The sequence below is a fragment of the Odocoileus virginianus genome, chromosome 11 (assembly GCF_023699985.2).
Source record: "Odocoileus virginianus isolate 20LAN1187 ecotype Illinois chromosome 11, Ovbor_1.2, whole genome shotgun sequence".
NCBI classification, from domain to species: domain Eukaryota; kingdom Metazoa; phylum Chordata; class Mammalia; order Artiodactyla; family Cervidae; genus Odocoileus; species Odocoileus virginianus.
The window spans coordinates 30,129,093-30,146,275 of record NC_069684.1 but is presented as its reverse complement, the minus strand read 5'-3'; the positions used below and the strand labels follow the sequence as shown (position 1 = coordinate 30,146,275).

Below are 17,183 nucleotides of genomic sequence, written 5' to 3'. Positions count from 1 at the left end.
CCCGCGCCGCTCTCGATGGTGCCTTCCGGCTCAGACCAGAAGTTACGCCGCGTGCCCCGGAAGTGCCCCTGCAAGGGCTGCGGGTGCGGCGGCGCGATGGCGGCGGTGGCTGCGGTGTCGGAGGCCTGGCCCGAGCTGGATCTGGCGGAGCGGGAGCGGCGGCGGGAGCTGCTGCTGACCGGGCCGGGACTGGAGGAGCGGGTGCGCGCGGCGGGCGGGCGGCTGCCGCCGCGGCTCTTCACCCTACCGCTGCTGCATTACCTGGAGGTGAGCGGCTGCGGGAGCCTGCGCGAGCCGGGCCCAGGCCTGGCTCAAGGCCTCCCGCAGCTGCACAGCCTCGTGCTGCGGCGCAACGCGCTGGGGCCCGGCCTGAGTCCCGAGCTCGGTCCGCTGCCCGCGCTGCGTGTGCTCGACCTGTCGGGCAACGCGCTGGAGGCGCTGCCGCCGGGCCAGGGCCTAGGCCCCGCCGAGCCTCCTGGCCTCCCGCAGCTGCAGAGCCTCAACCTTAGCGGCAACCGGCTGCGCGAGCTGCCGGCCGACCTGGCGCGCTGCGCGCCGCGGCTGCAGACCCTCAACCTCACCGGCAACCGCCTGGACGCCTTCCCCGCCGCGCTTTTCCTCCCCGGCGCGCTGCCGTTGCTCAGCGAACTGGCGGCGGCCGACAACTGCCTCCGGGAGCTCAGCCCTGACATCGCCCACCTGGCGTCGCTCAAGGTCAGCGGGGCGGGCGGGCGAGCGGGGCGGGCCCTCTGGTAGCCGCGGTGGGCGATCTTCTCCCGGTGCTGAGCCGCTCCTCGGCAGGGAATGGCCACCGCAGCATCGGCACCGCTGGGAAGCCGGTTCACCCCCAGGTCCCTTCCCACTCCTCTGACCTCCATCCTCTGCTGGTCTCGCGGCTCGCATCACATTCTGCTCACAACTGGACTTTAACACTTAACACAAGTGATTGTGTTTCTTGATTGCCAACTGGGTGGGCTTCCCGCTCAGGTCGGAGACAGATCAGCAGCAAGGACTCATTGCTAAAAGTTTTTCTCTCCAAATATTTGCTAAAGGACCGTGAGCTTTGTGCGCGGGGCCTCCCAAACAGGGCAGGAAGCTGTGAAGTGACTGCGATTTGCTTAAGGTCCCTAGTGTGATCTCACAGGATAGTTCACTTGACCCCAGCAGCGACTTTTCAAGGCAGGGGTGGTTATTCCCCTCTTACAGGAGGCGGGAAGGATTGCCCAGAGTACACAGCGAATAGCTTGCAGTATTCTCTATACTGTTCTGTCTAGGGACTGCTTGCTTGTTTTATATATTTGGGGACCCCAGGTCAAACAATGCTGGGCTCATAACAAGGGCCTAGTAAATCTTTTGAGGAAGAGACCGAAGGGCAGAGGTTGCTGGCACCACGACCTAAGTCCAGTCTAGAGGCTCTTGTCCTTAAAGAGGCAGGCCTCTGTTTCTTTCACTTGTTTTCCATCCCTTTTGTGCAGACTTTTTTTAAACAATCAGATGTGTATGCAGTTTACCAACTGACCTTTTTGCAGTGGGAATTGCTCTTGAGATGTTGCCAACTCATTTTACAAATGTCTATGTGTCAGGATTAAAAAGCAGAGACATCGCTTGCCAACAAAGGTCGGTACAGACAAATCTGTGGTTTTCCCGGTAGTCATGTAGGGATGTGAGAGTTGGATCATAAAGAAGGCCAAAGAATTGATGCTTTCAAACTGTGGTGCTGGAAATGACTCTTGAGAGTCCCTTGGACACCAAGGAGATCAAACCAGTTAATCCTAAAGGAAATCAACCCTGAATATTCATTGGAAGGACTGATGCTGAAGCTGAAGCTCCAATACTTTGGCCACCTGATGTGAAGAGTCAACTCATTGGAAAAGATTCTGATGCTGGGCAGAATTAAGGGCAGGAGAAGGGTGTGACAGAGGATGAGATGGTTGGATGGCATCACTGACTCGATAGACATGAGATAGTGGAGGACAGAGGAGCCTGGCGTGCTTCGGTCCATGGCATTGCAAAGAGTTGGACATGACTTAGTTTCTAAACAACAACAGCAACAACATTGTGTCAGGATAGAAGTGTGTATGTGTGGTCACAAGAACAGAGTGACACGCCACGACTTAGTGACTAAACAACAACAACATTGTGTCAGGGTAGAAGTGTGTGTGTGTGGTCATGAGAACAGAGTGACGCTCACTTGCTGGTGTTTCCAGGAAGGTGCTCAGGAAGCTCCTGGAACGACTGACTCCCAGGTACTGGTCCCCATGGCTGTAGCTTCATAGCTTCCCTAAGAGGCTGGTGTGACACATGGCATAAGCCGTTTCTGTTCCATCACCCTTCTCCTACTCTCTTGATTTTACAGAAGGTGAAAGTTTGGGTTTGTTTTGTTTCTTTAATGTTCTGTGTACCTCTGCATACCTGCTCAGTAAAGTCATCTCTCTTGTGCCCAGAATGCCCTCACTCAGGTCAGAGAGAATGTCTCACTACTCAGCTCCCAGTTTCCTGGCCCACCTTGTTCCTGTTTCTAGACTCCCATCCATCTCTGTTAGATGAAGAGGCCATTCCTTGGAGAGCGTCACGTCAGAGCTGCTGGGAATCTGCTTGGACTTGGATGTCCTTTGGGGGCCTTTTCTAAAGTGATACCTCCCTGGGGAACGGCTGCTCGAACTGGGTGAAGCAGAGTCCCTCCACCTGCTGGAGCTGCAAGGACACCAGTGTTCTCTGTTCTTTCTACACTTTGGGGGGACAGCTGAGCTCAGAACGGGGAAGTGTGAGTTCAGTTCAGCGTCTTGTAGCAGTGCCCTGGGCTCCTGCCTGTCCCCTCTCCCGTGAGAACTGTGAGGGTGACCGTGGTGTCATGAAGAAAGTGCGGTGACAGCGATGGTGTGTGTCCTCTGGGGCTATATAGCCATGCCAAGGTTGTGACTTAACACAACAGCGGTTTTCTTTGCTCCCGGTCATCCACTCTGGGCCCGCCCAGCTGGACCAACGCCGCCGCCTGGCTGTTGATGGCTTGGGCGGCCCCCGTCAGCTGTTGTGGGCTCAGGCTGGGCTCAGCTGACACGGCTGACTCCTCTGTGTCATCTCGGGACGTCTCCCGCCTCAGCCAGATGGTCTGCCCTCACGTGGTGGCTCAGGGCTCCAGAGCCGGGCCCACTCAGGAAGCAGACCTAGACCCCGCAGCCCCCTGGGTGTACTGCATCCTGCTGATTCTGTAAGCAGAGCTCAGTTGAGAGTCGTGGGAGACGCAGCACATGGATGTGGACACCGGGAGGGGCCGCCAGAGTGACAGCACACAGCCTCTGCTTGTCCCGCTCACCCCCCCAGTCCACCGAGGGCCCATGTGAGTGCCTTGGTGTCCACTCACCTGGGAGTCGTGAAGGCCTGGACCCTCATCTCCACTGCAGCCCGGGGGCAAGGAGGCTGCACAGAGAGCTGTCCTCCCCTTCCCGGCCCACGCTGCCTGAAAAGCCCAGCTTCCTCATCGGCCCAGCCTCAGGGCCCCCAGCCAGGCTTCTCCCCACTGGGTTCCATTACCCATGGACTCAACCTCTGGACTGTAATGAGCCAGAGATGGGCCCCCACACAGCACTCTGCCCTCACTGTCAGTGACCACTCCCCGGACCCGTGGCGCTCCTGTTGGGGACTGCTGAATGATAGGCAGGACAGACGTGCCCCCAGCTGTCCTGGGACAGCACATCATCTGCTGAAGGAGGATTGTCCCAGTCCTGCCAGTGCCAGGCTCAGTGTCACATGACAGGACTGCTCTCAGAATCAGCTTCCACAAAGAAGTATTGGCTTTTTATTTTCTCAGTTGCTGCCGGAGATGGTGGGTCCTGGAGCGAAGGGGTTCTTCCACACCCCCAGAGATAGTGTATGTCTGTGGTCTCAGCCAGGAACTTAGGGTCCTTCCCCTGCAGCGTGGCCCGGCAGTGGTCAAGTTGTCATCTAGGGCGGAGACTGGCCGTGCCCAGCCAGTGTCACCTACAGGAGGGAGGGAATGGGTGGGTGTCCTGGGAAGGTGCCTTGAAGGAGGTGCCTCCAAGTGCACTTAATTCTCCCCTTGGTGATTATGCATTTCCTCTCTCCTGTCCTCCTGTGCAGTTGAACTCCCTGTGTGGATGTTATGTCCGGGTTTCTCCCATCTCCTGCAGCCCCAACACCGCCCCCCATCCCCCCCAGCCCACCTCCCCAGCGCTCCTGGTCCACTTGGGAAACCTGTGGACTCCACTCCACATCAAATCTGCAGTTTAGGTGGGGCTGGTTGTGGCACATGGTGCTGCTGAGGGCAGTTTTTGCTTGTTAGTGGACTCCTGTTTCTGCTGGGCATGGCCCACAGAGACCCGGCAGCTGCCCAGCCCCCTCCTCTGCCTTGTGGAGACCCCTTCACCAGGCTGCTGGCCTGGCACGGCTCTGTTAGGACTGGGGATCCCTCCTGCCCCCATTCCTTGCTGGCGCTTCCCCTGCTGCTGTCTCAGGGTCTTCTCACCGGAGGCAGACGCACTCCACTGTCAGCGGCTGTGCTTTCACGCCACAGAGGTGCCAGTGGAGTCCAAGCTGTTCGACCAAAGAGCCTCTGGTTGGCGCAGGAGACCCCAAGGCTGGGTGTGCAGGTCAGACCTGACGATGACACAGCAGCCCTTTGTCCCTGCTCACAGCCTCCCTGCAGGCACGAGACCCAACTCATCTGGCCCCAGCCTGGCCGAGTGTGCTCACACAGACATCAGTCTAGGTGGCCCTGGCCAGTCCTCCAGAGCAGGTGTCTTCAGATGCAGGGCACGAGGGCTCAGCATGGCCCACCTGCGGGACGGGTGCACCGCCATGTCCTATTGGGTGGGGGGGGCGGGTGTCACAGGGTGGCCTGGAAGGGCCAGTTTCAGCCCATCTGCCCACCTGCCCAGTCTCACCCGCATGGAGGGGCAGGCCAAGAGAGGCGACACTGTGACTGCTGAGTTAACCTGCAGCCCGGTGACACTTGGAGACTGCATCGGGCTTACCTTTTCTTTCTGTTTCCAGGTTGAGTGCAGGATCAGAGCCTGCTTGGCAGTTACTCCTTTCTCCTCAGGCCTCTGGTCCTGCCAGGCGGAGGCTCTTCTGTCGCACACCCATCTGCCATGCCCCTCCACACTGCTGTGTCAGCCTCTCTGCAGTCTGACTGCCGAGCCAGAGGGCCCCAGCCAGGAGTGATAAAGAAGGGTCCCTTTGTAACTTGGGGGTGCCCTCTGTGTAACCACAGTAGATGGCATCATCAGAGCCCCTGCCCACCATGCCAGCTGGTGACAACCCTGCCCCCGGCTGTGGGTCTTTTGGGACCATTGTGTCCCAGTCAGGACCGCACTCCTCGCAGGCCACACTGGTGTGAGTGCTGCTCCAGAAGTGTCCAGAGGAGCCTGCCCACTTGGGTGTCACTAGGGCTCCACAGTGGTCTCACCCAAGCACTCCCTGATCCTCAGTCCCCAGGAGGCCCCTGCCACCTGTCACTGCCTCACTTTTCAAAGTCCAGGCCCCTGTGCTTGCTCCAGCTAAACCAGGCCAGCAGGCTTCTCCCCAGGCCACCCTGTCAAGTCCCTAAGCCCAGGTCAGGTGTAAGCAAAGCTGTGCAAGGTCTTGCCAGAGTTCCCCACAAGAAGCCATTTACTTGCAGGGCTGGATAGCCCCTGGGACAGTGGTGTGGCCAGTCTCCTGCGAGGGGCTGTCCTCTTTACGACCAACTGAGTTGTTCCCCACTTCCCCCCACCCCCGCCCCAGGGCACAGGACCCTGCCCTCCACCCAACACCTCTTACCCCAGGTCAGTGATACTCATGACTGCTTCATCTTCCTGTCCCTTCTCACGGGCCTCCTGATGCACAGATAGCAGTGGCCCCAACTCCCTCCTCCCACATCACAGCAAAGGGCCCAGAGCCCTCCCAGCATTGACGCAAACTCACCATCCATCATGCATGCAGGATACAGGAGAATCCCCTGTGTGCTGGAAACATCACATCACAGCATGGAGCGTGACACTGTTACTCATGCTGTTCTTTCTCTTCTGCTCATTTACTTAAAAATTTAAAAACATCTTGGGATGTCTCTGGCGGTCCATTGATTAAGAATCTGCCTTGCAATGCAGGGGATATGGTTTGATCCTTGGTCTGGAAATTAAGATCACACATGCCATAGGGCAACTAAGGCCACTAAATAAATATTGAAAACGGTAAAAACATTTTATCACTATTTTGTGGGAAATTTGTTTCTCGTGTGAAGTTCCTGCTTGTTCTTAACCAAACATTCCCCTCCTTCCTTGCTGTCTTTTTTTCCTCAACCTAACCATCGACCTGAAATTGTGCTGTAGTTGTTACCAGGAGGACACTGGTCAAGCAGCACTTTAGAGAGGTGACTGGCAGGCCATCCACACCTCCCCTCGGTGGGCAGTCCATGTGTCCATACTGGGTACCGGGGCAGGAGCGAGCGTGGCATGTGTTGTGTTGCTGATACAGGGCAGACGGTCAAGGAGGGTGGGCCTTGGGGGCCTCTCATGGCCCAGCAACAGACCAGAGCTGGGGGTCTGATGTGTCCTGGTCTCCCTCGCAGACGCTGGACCTGTCCAACAACCAGCTGAGCGAGATCCCAGCAGAGCTGGCTGACTGCCCAAAGCTCAAGGACATCAACTTCCGGGGGAACAGGCTGCGAGACAAGCGCCTGGAGAAGATGGTCAGCGGCTGCCAGACCAGGTCCATCCTGGAGTACCTGCGTGCTGGGGGCCGTGGCAGGTGTCGGGGCAAGGCCGAGGGCCCCGACAAGGAGGAGGGCCGGCGGAAGAGGCGGGAGCGGAAGAAGAGGGAGAGCGGCGAGGGTGCGGATGCAGTAGTGGACGAGGCCAGTCGGCTGCTGCTCCGCGTCCTGCACGTGTCGGGGAACCCCACCCTGCTGACCATCCGGGCAAGCCCCGAGGTCAGGGATGTACGGCCGTTCTTCGTGGGCGCTGTCGTGCGGGGCATGGATCTGCGGCCTGGGAACGCGCTTAAGCGGTTCCTGTCCTGCCAGGTGGGTGCCCACAGCTGTGCGCGTGGAGTGGGGAGGATGGGCCGTGGGCCGGGAGACCCCAGGCATCACTCCTGCAAAGTGCCTGGGCCTGGTAGGTCGGGAGGGGCCTCCATCCCGAGTCCTGAAATGTCACTGCTACACTTGTGTAGTAGTGACACACTTGGTCTCACATGAGCTGGCATTAGGACTGTCAGCTCTCGCCAGCACGTTCTTAGGTGAGTTGTCGAGTTCCTGTGAAACTTTAGCTAGACAAGAGGAATTTGTTGTCTTTATGTGACAGCTGCCCAGGTTTTAAAATAAACAGCACATCTTTGCCCCTGGGAAACCCCAAGCATGGTTGCGTGGCTGAGGCCACCAGTGGAAGGCCATGCGTTCAGGGAGGGAGCCGAGCCAGGACCTGAGATCTGGGCTGGTTTTTCTTGTGAAGTCACCCTTGTGTTCATTCACTCAGAAACTTAGCTCAGGATGGGTCCTTGGAAGTGTTGAGCATCATGTAGTAAGAGTTGGGGAAAGAGGAAATCCTGCTAATAAGCAGATAACAGTTCTCTGAGGAAGGCTCCACAAGAGAAACAGGTGGCTGGGGAGGCAGAGAAAGGAGGCAGCGGGCAGGGCCGCTCTGGAGGCCAGGGTGATGGCGGGGCCTCACGCTGAGCTCCTGCCCTGGATTCCCTGCTGCAGACAAAGCTGCACGAGGACCTCTGTGAGAAGAGGACGGTGGCCACCATCGCAACCCACGACCTCGGAGCTGTCCGGGGGCCCCTGCTCTATACTGCCCGCCCGCCACAGGACTTCAAGGTGAGGCTCACAGCCGTGTCTGCAGCCTCAGTGTTCGGTCTGTGCTTTTAGAGAAGTATACATGTGGCGATTGTCAGAACACCCTGGTTAGAATGTGACCCTGCTCTGCTGCAAGAGGATAAGGCAGGCTGTGTCCACAGTTACTTTCAAAAGCAAATTCATCAAAGGAGGTGTGGTTTGAAAGTGACCCCTTCACCTGCCCATTAACTTAACCGAAAACTGCCATTTACATCCCAGTTGCAAACCCGCTGATCTGGGGCTGGCTGCAGTGTGCGTTGTCCTGTCAAGGTCCTGCTCCTAGTATCAGTTCCTACACGAGGCACTGCCGGCCCTGGCAGAGGAGGGATGGGTACTGGCCCTGTCTCCTCCCATGGCCGCCTCAGAGCCACAAGCATGGGGACGCAGCTGTGCTTTAAGGGGTTTCAGGTTCAGCCCCTGGGTCACCTCAGAAGGCACATGTCTGCACGTGACGTGGGGGGTGGACTCTCCTCAGCCAGCTGGCCCTCTCGCTAGGACCCACAGCACCAGGCCAATGTGAAGTTCTCCCCCGTGTAGATCATCCCCCTGGGGCGCCGGGAGGTCAAGGCCAAGGACCTGGTGCGACAGCTGCAGCTGGAGGCCGAGGAGCACAGGAAGCAGAAAAAGCGGCAGAACGTGTCGGGCCTGCACAGGTCGGTGGGGGACTCACTCCTCTGGGGATTCACCCTGCTCGGGGCGCTCACACTGTCAGCACTGCACCTCCTGGCTTCAGAGAGTCAGTGCCTGGCAGGTGCGTCTGGGGAAGGGTGGCCATTGGCACATCCACTCAGTGCCTGGGGACAGAGGCCGAGGCAGGGACAGCCGGGCCCACAGCTGGGATCGGGCCCCTGGAGGCCCAGGGAACGTGTCCTTGCCCTGACAGAGAGGCACCCCAGCCTGTGTTTACTGCCGAGCCTGAGACTGTGTGCTTCCACCAGGTACCTGCACTTGCTGGACGGGAAGGAGCACTACCCCTGCCTCGTGGATGCAGATGGCGACGTGATCTCCTTCCCCCCGGTCACGAACAGCGAGAAGACCAAGGTGGGGCTGCTGCCAGCATTGGAGTGTGTGTGAGGCCGTGTCATGGGTCTTGTTCACCTACGTCGCTGCTGGCGTTCGTGGCCACCCACAACCCACTGTGTGCGCTGCACCCCTCGGGGAGGCCACGTCTGGGTCCGTGTGCCACCATGGGGTTTTCTGCAGAAGGAACATCAGTGTTGATGGTGTCTGCTTGTGATAACTTGGTTCTTTCCTGAAATCTTCCCAATTTCTTTTTAAGATTAAGAAAACCACAAGTGATCTGTTCCTGGAAGTGACGAGCGCCTCCAGCCTGCAGATTTGCAAGGATATCATGGACACACTCATCCTGGTGAGCCAGCCCCGCCCCACCCTGCACACGCCGCCCACCAAGGTGCTGGCCCTGCAGGACTGATGGCCCATCCATGGCCCTTTACCATGACTTCCCTGGGTTGGCTCTTGTCTTGATTAAGAAGATCTTTTTCATTTGCAGAAAATGGCAGAAATCAACAAGTACATTCTGGAAAACAGAGAGGAAGGCTCCCTCTCGGACCCCGAGTCTGACGCCATCTCTGGACACGGCTTGGATCCCAAGGCGACTCCGGGTGCTGAAGTGGCAGGGGGCACCCCGCTGGTGGTGGAGCAGGTCCGGGTAGTGGACGAGGAGGGGCACCTGAAGGTGGTATACCCGTCCAAGACAGACTTGGACTTCGCCGCTGCCCACGTGACCGTGCTGCGCTGACAGCCAGGCTGCCACCCGAGGCTCCCGGGTTGCGCCATCCGCCACGCCACTCCTCAGGGCTTCCGTGGGGTGATTAAACAGTTCTTCACCTCAGTGTTTTTAGGATATATGCACCCTCTGTTCAGTTCTCCATCCACCTGCCGTGGGGGGAGGCCATGGTGTTGTGTGCTCAAGTCACTCCACCTTCACAGCCAGAGTGACTGCCAGTGGTCTTTATGAAGTCACTCAAATGTTGGAATTAACTGCTCACAGGGTTCTGCAGTCATGTAGACACACAGCAAATCACTGTATTCAGGGGGAAAAAGACATCATAATTGGTGTGAATGTTCAGCTCTAGGTTGAGAAGCTGAACCATGTGTGTTTTACTGAACTGCACAGTTATTTTTCTACAATTGGGGTCTTTTAAAGTCCTCTGGTGCCAGCACTGCAGCTTAGAGACAAGGAACGACGTCAGGGTCTCCAGGTGCCATAAACCATCATCTTTTTATAAAAACATTTTTTTAATGTGACCTTAGAATTGGTCAAATCATTTTTCTTACTAGTGCTGCTGAATGGTTTCGGGGTGGGCTGCAGAGCCTGCGGGGGGTGACAGCCCACCCCGCCCACTGCACTGGCCAGACCCGGGGGCAGGGGGCACTCACTCTTTTGTAAACCAGCACCACCAGGGGTCATGCCTGAGTCTGGAGGACAGTATGCAGGTTTCCCACCACAAAACAGGCTTCCGGCGTGGACAGGATGGTCAGCCGTGGTCAGCTCAAACCAGGACGAGCTGATGGTACCTGGAGGAGACGTGAGGAGTCTGACAGCTGGCACCACAGGACATGTGCCCTGAGAGGCTCAGCAGCATCCAGCCTTCTAGGTGATTTCAGCTCCAGGCCGGCAGTTCCCAGGCTTCACTGCTCCAAGAGCAGCCAGGACGGCACAGTGGGACCCGCCAGCTTCCCCATTGTGAAGTGACACTGTGGCTTCTCTGCTGTTTGACCTGTGAAGGACAGTTAGTGTGTTCTATCAGAATGACAGTTTGGGGGAGGCATTAGCGAGAGCCCCACCAGACCCCAGTGTGCAGCTGTCAGCAGCAGAGGCCCACACCCCGCGCACATGGCCTGCTGCACAGCCACGTGGGTTTCCCAGGGCCCGCCAGCCCACCTGGAAGGATGTGGCAGGGCTGCCCTGACACCCGACCCAGCTCTGCAGTCACCAGCATGACTGCCGGTCATCAGCCCTGGAGTGGCCACACTTGGCCAGGCAGAAGAGGGCGCCCGTGACAGTGTTCCCCAGACCTACCGGACATCTGCATCGTGCCTCCACGTTGTCACTCTGTGACCCTCTGGCTGTCAAGGCCGCTGATGCCGTGGCTGGGATGGGCGCGGACATCACAGCAAAGCCCTGCAGGGAGCTCTAGGCTGGGGCAACAGCCAAGCTGCTCCCTTGGCTCCCAGCTGGCTTCAGCGGCCACATGTCATCAGATCTCCCCTGATGGTGGGGAGGCTGCCAGCCCGCCACTTTTTTCTGGGGCAGCTTGATTGCGTGTGAGGTTTGGAAACATATTTAATGTACAGCAGGAAAACTCTCTGATGTTTTTGTCAGTCCAGTCCTCTAATAAAAAATGTTCAATAAGAACATCAGGGCTCCTTCCCGGTGAATCCTTCCCAGGGTTTCTGGAGGAGGGTGTGGGGAGTGTTGGTGGGAGAACTGAGGACAAGGGGCCCCCTGGCCACAAAAAACAAGACGCAGCTACCTTCTGTCACAGGGGCCTGGCCCAGAGAGGCTGCTGCCCTCGACCCCATCCTGGTCCTGGGAACCAGCTCCTGTGGCAGTGCCCAGAGGACCTCCACCCAGGGGCAAACACGAAGGAGTCAAGTTGCTGGGACCCCAGCAGACCACCCCAATCCTGACCTGCTGAGGGAGGGGCCAAGCCCTTCCCCTCTTCTCCCTACTCCCCCAGGGCTGCTGGGACATGGCCTCCACCCTGGCTATGGGGTCCAGCTGGGGCCCTGGGCGGAGGGGTGGGGTTAGCGGGAGGGGTCTCAGGTGGCTCCTGTGTGTGTGTGGGAGGGTACCCTGTGTGCCCCCACCATGGGCCAGGCACGCAGCGCCAGCAGAGCCCAGGGGCCGAGGGCACAGAGCATCCTGCAGGGCGTGAGCTGGTGCCCCCAGCTCTCCATTCCGGGACCCGTTGGGTCATGGTGGCACATGGGGTAGGGCTGGCCAGACCCCAGCACTGTGTACAGCTGCCTGCTGGCAGCCCCTGCCCACCTCCCTGCCTTGCCCCAGGCAAGACACTCCTGACCTGTGCATCAGCAGACCTGCTTCTGTGGTGGAGGGAGGGGGCTACCAGAGGAATGTGGCCCTGGAGGCTGCAGGCCATCTCAGAAGCCAGGGAGGCCAAGTCGGCCTAAGGGGGGGGGGGGGGGGGGTGGGGCCAGGGGACAGCCAGGGTCACTCCCTTCGGTCCTGCACCGTTGCCCTGCTCCTGGCCAAGGCTACAGCAGGCCTTGGGGAGCTCCAGCCCCTGCACCACTGGCCTGGACTGCTGACCACTTAGAGCCCAGGGAGGCCACCCAGCCTAAACCTGCCAGGCTGGTGGCCCCTGCCCACCTCCCCACAGTCCCCACCCCAGTGCTAGCCCTAAGATGGCCAGAGGGGACTCCCAGAGGGGGCATCAGAAAGAGGCCAGACAGGTGTGGGTCAGCTGGTGCCCCCTCCCCGAGTGGGGGGGTGGGGGGGTCTCTCTGGAGGTGGATGCTGAGGCCCCAGAGGCCAGGGTGCTGGACAGGCCCTCCACCATGGGCCCTTACTCTGCCTTCCTACCCGCCCCCCAGCAGCAGGCCCTGCTGAAGCATCACTGCTGGGGGAACCCCAGCCCAGCGGGGAACTCAAAGCCGAGGGGTCACCTGGGTGGTGCAGCCCCACCTCATGCTCACCTGACCCAGGCCTGCAGCCAGTCCCATGGGGTCTCAGCCCTCCCTGGCTGCTCAGTCTCTGGTACCCAGGTCTGCGGAGCCCATGAGGGTCCTGACTGTCCTTCATCTCCTGCCCTCAACTCCAGAGTGAGGACTTTGTCCTAAGACGGTGTTTCTCACAAGGGTGCCCGGAACAGGAGGGCCTGAAGGCAGGGAGACGCTATCCATGGTCAGGAGACACAGGAGTAGGCCTGGCCACATATGGAAACTCACCCTGCCCTGTGTTCTCACCTCCCGCCAGAGGGCCTGGCCAGGACTGGGTGCATCCCAAGGCCAGAGCTCAGCGAGAGGCCTCCCAGCCTCTGTCCAGATGCCCTCCAGCCAGTTTCACATCAGTCATGCCTCACTGGGGAGGCCCACAGGAGACACCATCATCCATGCTTTTGTTCAACAGACATTTAATGACCACCTCCGAGTGCAGGGTCTCAGGCCTCCCACAGGGTGCAGGCGGAAGGGCCAGCCTCCTGCAGAGCCCCCCCCCACCCCCGGGCGGGGTGGACAGCCCTGGGGAACATGCCCACGTTCCTGGAGGGAAGACACAGCAGTGGGTCTTGGACAAGGGCTGAGGCCCCTCTTCCCCCTCTTCGCAGGAAAAGACTCAGCCCCTGGGGAGGGTGGATGGACAGAGAGGCATACATACCCCTGCCCTTATAGGCATCCTTCCACAGTGGGAGTCAGAAGGGCTAGAGAGGGGAGGAGCCTGCCAGGTGGGACAGAGCCCACCCAGGGAGCACCCCAGTAGGGAGAGAAGGGAGGTTTGGGGGCCCTGGGCTGCAGGCCTAGCCTGGGCGTGTCCTGCAGTCAGGTCGGGACTGGTCTCCCAGTCACGTGGGCCCCTGGGTGGGTATGTGCCAAGCATGCATGTGTGTGCCCCCATGTACCTGTGTCCCTGTTTGGCTGTATGTCTGTGGGTGCCTGTGACAGCTGTGCACACTGGTGTCCATGCAAGTCCCTGGAATCTGTGCATTGGTGCAAGGAATACCTGTATACATGGTGAGGGGCTGGGTATACATGGGGGCGCTGTGTATACATGGAGGGGCTGTGTTTACATGGGGGGCTGGGTATAAAACAGGGGGGCTGTGCATAAACACGGCGGCTGTGTATAAACAGCAGGGCTGTTATACAGGACTCGGAGTACACTGTGGTATGTGTAGACAGGGTGGGTCCATGCACATGGAGGGGTTCTCGCACACAGGGTGTCCCTCCAGCCCTGCTCCTGGGGGCGTGTCTGGGCAGCGTTTACTTGCACTTGTGCACGTAGTAGCCGGTGATGTAGCCCAGGATGAACACGACCCAGAAGAGGGCCACGCCCCCCAGCACCTTCATGGCGATGCCCAGCTTGCCCGAGCACAGCTTCTGGGAGACCCTAGGGTGAGAACCGCAGGCACGTGACCCCCGAGCAGCCCTGACTGGAGTGGGGATGGGAGCTGGGGGAGGAGGAGGAGCAGGCCCTGGGCAGCAGGGCAGCCTGGGCACTCTGAACTCGCAAGACAGGAGGGAGCAAGTGAAGGAACAAGTCAGAGAAAGTGTGGGGCCCGGGTCTGCGGATGTGGTGGCTACCAGGAAGGACAGGAGGGGTCTGCATAGGGAGAGGCGGGGCCCTTCCTTCCTGGCCCCTCACCTCTGCCAGCCTGAGGCCTCCTCTGTGCTGGGCCCGCTGGCCACATGGACTTCATCCGGGTGGCTGTTCTCCCACCTGCTGTACCTGATGCTACTCTCCTGGGGCTCCATCATGGGGGCACAGGGTTCTGGTAGGAGAGACAGAGGGAGGGCTGAGGCCTCCTGAGGCCTGTTCTACCCCCAGGGGGCCAGTGGTCCGGTTCCATGTGCCATTGCTTTTAGGGTGAGGGTCTGTCTGGGGGTGGGGCCAGGGCAGAGAGGCACTGAGGTGGGTTGGCTCCTTTGTGTGCTCACTCAGTCATGTCCAATTCTTGGCAACCCCATGAACAGGCTCCTCTGTCCATGGGACTTTCCAGGCAAAAATACTGGAGTGGGCTGCCATTTCCTCCTCCAGGGGATCTTTCCAACCCAGGGATCAAACACACATCTCCTGCATCTCCTGCATTGGCAGGTGGATTCTTTACCACTGTGCCATCTGAGAATTTCTTCCCACATCCTTTCATCTGGCTTTAGGGGTGCAGAGTGGTTAGGCCACTTGCCCAGGGTCACGTGGGAGGAGGCAAGGAGGGAATTCCAATAGAGTCTGAAAGTCTGCCAAACCCTGCCCTCAGGAATGTGAGAGGCTGTGTTTCCACCAGGCTGCTCCCCCCTGGGGGTCAGGCAGACACAGCTGCTGCAACCCTGCAGGGCCCTTGGCTGGGGTCAGGTCACCAAGCCTGATAACAGCCTGACCTCCTCCCATTCCTGCCAGATAAGACCCCAGGGCCTTCCCTGGAGGCTGGGAGGCAAAGGGCTGGGGCCTGCAGAGTGGCAAGTCTGCAGGCAGCTGATAGGGCTTGGCAGCAGCGGCAGTAGCTGTGAATTCTGGCCTGTCACAGTTGCAACCCCTCCCTCACCTACTGCTATGCCCTGCTGGTGGTCAAGGGTCTTGAGAGGCCCCTCACTTTTAGAGGCCTGAGACTTTGGTGCGAAAACCTGAACTGTCTTCCAGGTAGTCTGGGACAGAGGCTTAAAGGCACAGTGAGTCACTTAGCAAGAAGCCAACCCAGAAATTCACGAAACCAGGCAGTTCTGAACCCCCTTCAACCCCCTCCAAGTTGCCCTTTCCCAAATCTCAGACTCAGAGGATGAAGGAAGGGAGCTTGTCTCAAAGCCACAAAGCCTGTCCTTCCCGTGGGAGCCTGTGCTCTGGGGGCAGCCATGCAGGCCAGGTCTCAGGCCCCAGGGAGGCCAAACATTTGTTGACTGTGGATTCTGCTTTCCCACAGTGTGTCCAGCAAAGGGGCTTTGAGCCGGCTCTGTGAGCTACCTAATGTCCACCCCTCCCTCCTGTGACCAGAACCCCTGTCTTGTTCCAGGCTGCAGTGTCCCAGCCCCAAGTAATGCTCATGGGCTAAGACAAGCTTTGATTGCTGCTTTGGATGGCATCACCGACATCAGTTTGAGCAGGCTCTGGAAGTTGGTGATGAACAGGGAAGCCTGGCGTGCTGCAGTCCATGGGGTTGCAAAGAGTTGGATATGACTGAGTGACTGAACTTAACTGAACTTCCCATGACACCTAGATATGAGCAAGGTGCTGGAGAGCAGCAGGAGCATGAGGCTTTTGCTTTTGTGAAAGAGAATAGCCACCTCCTTCTCTCTTCCTTGATGTGATGGCTGGAACTGAGCAGCCACTTTGCAGTCTGGATATCCTGCAACACTACCTGGTGGTGCTGAGTCTTCAAATGCACACCCACTGCCCACCTGTGGGTTTCTTGGTGTGAGGATGGCCAGCCCAATCTGCTCCAGCCTGGGATAGTGGGGTCCTGGTGTTTGTGATAGAACGGGTTCCTGACTCATGTGGACTGTGGCCCTCAAGTCAACCTGGCTGGACAAAGACACCAGAAGTTGCTGATGTGCTGGAGCCAAGGTCTGAAGGCTTTGCTCACTCATCTGTAGCAAGCTGACCAACCCACACCTGATGGCCACAGTGTCACAGGATCCTGGGGCTGTGCTGCCTGGCAGGGACACCTGCTGAATCCTGGAAGCCTCACTCCCAGGGGTACCACTGCCTCTTGGGAGTATGTGGGGACAGAATTCTGGGCACACAGGGACTGTACATACATTAAGACCCCCTCACCCCAATGCACCTCCAAGGAGCCACGACTTACAAGGGGAGAGTCCTGACGTCGGGGATTGAGGCCTCTGCGATCCAGGAAGATGGTCAGAGCTCGGGTCAGTGAATCTCACCTCCCAGCTCGCAGTTCTGGGTCTGGGGAGTCTGAGAATTTTCCAACCTTAAAGAAAGAGAAAATAAAGAAAAAGTGAAGAGGAGCAAGAGTAAGCAAGGGAAAGGGGCTCTGGGGTGTCCCAAGTGGCAAGCAGGAGCTCGCCCGGCAGTTGGCCTCGGGGGTCTGGGGGCCGGGGGACCATTCAACCCCGCCCCCACCCCAGCAACTCCACTTTTCCGGGCCGGCCGCTCGCAGGCCAGGGAGACCGCGGCCCCGAGGGCTGGGGGCTGCAGAAACCAAGCCCACCACCTCCTCCCACTGGCTACTCGAGGAAGCTGCACTCCGACCCCGCGTCTCACCTGGCTCGACAGCCCCCAGCCGCTCCGCGCCGCAGACGTGTCCCGGGCCGGAGTCGGGCGGGGCTTAGAGGGGGCGTGGTCGGGTGGGCGGCGGGGCCTGAGCGGGGGCGGGGCCTTGGGGAGGCGGTGGGTGGTGGGATCTGGACAGGGGGCGGGGCGTAGGCTCGATGGGCGGGGCCTAAACTGGGAAGTACCTGGGGCCGTGGGTGGGTGGGTGTGGCCGCAGGACTCCTAAACCAGGGGTGGGCCTGGAGGAGGAACGGGGCGCTTCCCGGGGGCGTGGCGGGGGCGGAGCAAGCCAGAGCCCCAGGCCTTCCAGGAGTCGCGTTCCTCGGGCTGCAGGGGCCTGAGAGCGCCCCATGGCGGTGCCTAGACGCGGCTGGGATTTCCGGACCGTCTCCCCACTGTCGCAGTTTCCGTGCCGGGAGCCGGGCTCGAGCG

General features: G+C 59.3%; 2 protein-coding genes and 1 long non-coding RNA gene across 7 annotated transcripts; 1 reads left to right on the top strand and 2 right to left on the bottom strand.

Moving 5' to 3' along the window:
* Nucleotides 1–11,210, top strand: LRRC47 (leucine rich repeat containing 47). Its single transcript, XM_020875568.2, has 7 exons — nucleotides 1–714; nucleotides 6,566–7,018; nucleotides 7,697–7,813; nucleotides 8,369–8,484; nucleotides 8,770–8,872; nucleotides 9,111–9,200; nucleotides 9,342–11,210. The coding sequence occupies exons 1-7, from the start codon at nucleotides 16–18 to the stop codon at nucleotides 9,588–9,590; spliced, it is 1,827 nt and encodes a 608-aa protein (XP_020731227.2). The 5' UTR covers nucleotides 1–15; the 3' UTR covers nucleotides 9,591–11,210.
* LOC139037474 (uncharacterized) lies at nucleotides 3,774–5,710 on the bottom strand. Of its 2 annotated transcripts, XR_011490325.1 has the most exons (3): nucleotides 4,992–5,710; nucleotides 4,484–4,820; nucleotides 3,774–3,978 (listed from the first exon to the last, which is right to left on the bottom strand). It is a non-coding gene; the product is annotated as an uncharacterized lncRNA (long non-coding RNA). The 2 variants fall into 2 exon arrangements; XR_011490324.1 differs by having other exon boundaries at nucleotides 4,484–5,710.
* A 1,724-nt stretch (nucleotides 11,211–12,934) lies between the features above and the next one.
* Nucleotides 12,935–16,838, bottom strand: SMIM1 (small integral membrane protein 1 (Vel blood group)). Of its 4 annotated transcripts, none has more exons than XM_020875669.2 (4): nucleotides 16,743–16,838; nucleotides 16,324–16,449; nucleotides 14,175–14,301; nucleotides 12,935–13,919 (listed from the first exon to the last, which is right to left on the bottom strand). In XM_020875669.2, exons 3-4 carry the CDS (start codon nucleotides 14,285–14,287, stop codon nucleotides 13,793–13,795), a joined length of 240 nt encoding a protein of 79 aa, XP_020731328.1. In that variant the 5' UTR covers nucleotides 14,288–14,301; nucleotides 16,324–16,449; nucleotides 16,743–16,838; the 3' UTR covers nucleotides 12,935–13,792. The 4 variants fall into 4 exon arrangements, with proteins under 4 accessions (XP_020731328.1, XP_070330286.1, XP_020731410.1 ...); XM_070474185.1 differs by having other exon boundaries at nucleotides 16,731–16,805; XM_020875751.2 differs by having other exon boundaries at nucleotides 16,710–16,782.
* Between the last annotated feature and the right edge of the window lie 345 nt (nucleotides 16,839–17,183).

What these genes read in the sequence shown, in the direction of transcription:
- SMIM1 (XM_020875669.2), bottom strand. Translation starts at nt 14,287, where the DNA reads ATGATGGAGCCCCAGGAGAGTAGCATCAGGTACAGCAGGTGGGAGAAC. An exon ending in GAGGCCTCAGGCTGGCAGAG is followed by an intron (nt 13,920 to 14,174) that starts GTGAGGGGCCAG and finishes TTCTCACCCTAG; the next exon opens with GGTCTCCCAGAAGCTGTGCT.
- LRRC47 (XM_020875568.2), top strand. Translation starts at nt 16, where the DNA reads ATGGTGCCTTCCGGCTCAGACCAGAAGTTACGCCGCGTGCCCCGGAAG. An exon ending in GCCCGCCACAGGACTTCAAG is followed by an intron (nt 7,814 to 8,368) that starts GTGAGGCTCACA and finishes TCCCCCGTGTAG; the next exon opens with ATCATCCCCCTGGGGCGCCG. An exon ending in AACGTGTCGGGCCTGCACAG is followed by an intron (nt 8,485 to 8,769) that starts GTCGGTGGGGGA and finishes TGCTTCCACCAG; the next exon opens with GTACCTGCACTTGCTGGACG.